This window comes from Acanthisitta chloris, unplaced genomic scaffold (genome assembly GCF_000695815.1).
Source record: "Acanthisitta chloris isolate BGI_N310 unplaced genomic scaffold, ASM69581v1 scaffold19673, whole genome shotgun sequence".
In the NCBI taxonomy this organism is placed as follows: Eukaryota; Metazoa; Chordata; class Aves; order Passeriformes; family Acanthisittidae; genus Acanthisitta; species Acanthisitta chloris.
In genome coordinates this window covers 53,394-55,751 of record NW_008666854.1, presented here as the reverse complement: position 1 = coordinate 55,751, position 2,358 = coordinate 53,394, and the positions used below count along the sequence as shown (strand labels likewise).

At 43.0% G+C, this 2,358-nt stretch overlaps 1 protein-coding gene across 1 annotated transcript in view; it reads left to right on the top strand.

Annotated features, from left to right (window-relative positions):
* Window positions 1–1,857, top strand: part of AKR1D1 (aldo-keto reductase family 1, member D1) — a gene marked incomplete at its 5' end in the record, with an annotated part of 18,551 nt that extends 16,694 nt beyond the window's left edge. The window contains one exon of the mRNA XM_009072299.1: window positions 1,698–1,857. Within this exon, the coding sequence (XP_009070547.1) occupies window positions 1,698–1,740 (43 nt within the window). The remainder of the gene's footprint in view (window positions 1–1,697) is intronic.
* Window positions 1,858–2,358: the final 501 nt, after the last annotated feature.

Below are 2,358 nucleotides of genomic sequence, written 5' to 3'. Positions count from 1 at the left end.
GCAGGAATGGAAAAATCCGGCTTTTCTCTGGCTCTTGCCGTTATCAGCTACCATATGGGTACTGTGTGCAAATCTGTCACACTGCCAGTGTGAGTAAACCCATACAGACAGGATATGGAAATCAGTAGAACAAGTTAGCAAGTTAAGCATCTGAGTAGAAAATGCAGGTTTTGTAAAAGTATGAGTACTTCAGGAAATCTTAATCTGAAATTGTCTTTCCTCCTCTTGGAGAAATTTAGAAATGTTGTGCAGAGCAAGTTTTACATTAATCTGCTTGACTCATCTTGTGCTCCCATTCTCTGCTATGAATATTCTTCCTTTCCAGTTATCCCAAGCTGCACTGACTCCTCCGAATGAATCACTTTCACTCAAAGGACTCAGACTTTTGAACATGTGATGTCAGATTAGCAAACATGCTCCACAGATGGAAAGTAGAGATTATGACACTGGCAACTCAGACTGAAGTCAAACAAGCCAAAGTGTTGTGGCTTGGTGTGGTGCTTTTATTTAAACCAACTCAATCTGTTAATGTGTAAACACTTTGTCTTGGCTGAGTATTGGAATGAAATGTTTTGACACAATCAATTCAAAATGCTTGATGCCTTCCAATTAGTTACCTTCAATACTGTGAAATGGCTCCTTCCCTGACTGGAAGGACTCACAGCTGGGACAGCTGCCAGTATTTGTTGTGCACTGGCAAGGCAAGGCAGCCAGCTGCCGTGGTGCACCTGAGAATGCTCTCCAGAAATTCTTCATTTTACTAATGAAAAGTGTTTGTCAAGCCAGGGCTTGTGATTTAGCATCATCTTCTCAAACAAACAAGAAAACCCTCAGCAGAAAACAACTACCTCTCTCTCAAGTTTGCCAAGAATGGGCAAACACAGTGTTATTTTTTTCACTTGCAGTTGACCCTGGAAATTTTCTTCTTGCCTTTTGTACTAATCCTGGATTGTGCATCTTCTCTGAGCATGCAGTTTCTGAAATGTCTCTGCCTTTGGTAGTGTGCAGCCATGAACATTGCTTTCTCCCCTGAACTGGGTCACCCCAAAGCTTCTTTGTAAATTCTGTGCACTGATGCTATTAACCTGGCAGAGCACCTACATGTAGGCTGAGCTAGAGGACAGCCAGACCTAGTCTGGATATGGCAGCCACTTGGAGAAAGCACCATCCCAGACCCAGAACTGTTCGTGCCAGCGCTAAGTGCATAAAACATCTGAACAAAGAAGTCTTCCCCTTCCACAATACACACCTAGTGAAGCCACCCCCATTCCTAAAACACTCCTACTAACCCCAGCTAAACAGTCAGAATAGCTGACATCCAAACTCTTGTTGGTTTTCCCCGTCACTCCTGAAGGTATGCAGTCTGTAGGCCTGAAAAATGATCCTTCACTGTACTCTCCTTAAATGCATAGGTTTGCTTCCAGCTCTGCAGGGACAATTTGTGGCATTTAGTGGCATGGTCTAGTAACGACGGTAGGGTTGGACTCGATGATCTTTGAGGTCTCTTCCAACCTGGTTGATTCTATGATTCTATGATTATTCAGGGCAGACATCTACTGAATAAGCAGAAGAGCCTGTCATGAAGGCCACATATATATTGCAAGGAAGCAGTTTGCCAAGTACAGGGTGACCGCATCGATGATGCGATACGCTGCTTCACCCAAGGCACTCACTTGTTCACTGTGCCCTATCCACAGGTGGCGTGACCATCCAGAGTATCCCTTCAATGATGAATACTAACAACAAGGTGGGTCTGGCCAGTCAATGCTGTTAGGCTTTGCTGAGAGAGATTCAACGTTTTTGGTGCTTTGACTTCATGTGAGACTGTTCAAATCAACATTAAAAACATGACATTTACTTCTTCTTATCTTGTCAGTCTCTTATTGCTGTTGAAGACCAAACCCTATTTAACCCACTGGATTTCTGGTTTTGGCTTAAGAGGCTTTAACTATGAACACTGAAGATTCAAAACTGACAGCAGATCAAACTGGAGATGTCTCCTACAAACAGGCTCACTAGTTCAAGCCCAGTCATTTTCACTTAATGGCACATTCTTCATTGAATTTGAAGCATGACATTCTGTTTCAGCAGATGTGAGACAGAATCAGGTTGGAAGACACTACATTGGGGTCTCTTGGTCCAACCCAGTATCATTTTCTTTCACAGCTCAAGTAAGAGAAAGTCAATATTGGGCAACTAATTGAATTTTATCTATATGCACATGTACTGATATTAGATAGGTATATACACTGCTTCATGCAGTGAAGCCTGTTTTGCTCTGACTAGGGTATCCTTCAATTGCTTGCATGAGCTTCATTCCACGGGTGCATCCCAGCTGACTCCACACACAACTAGTTC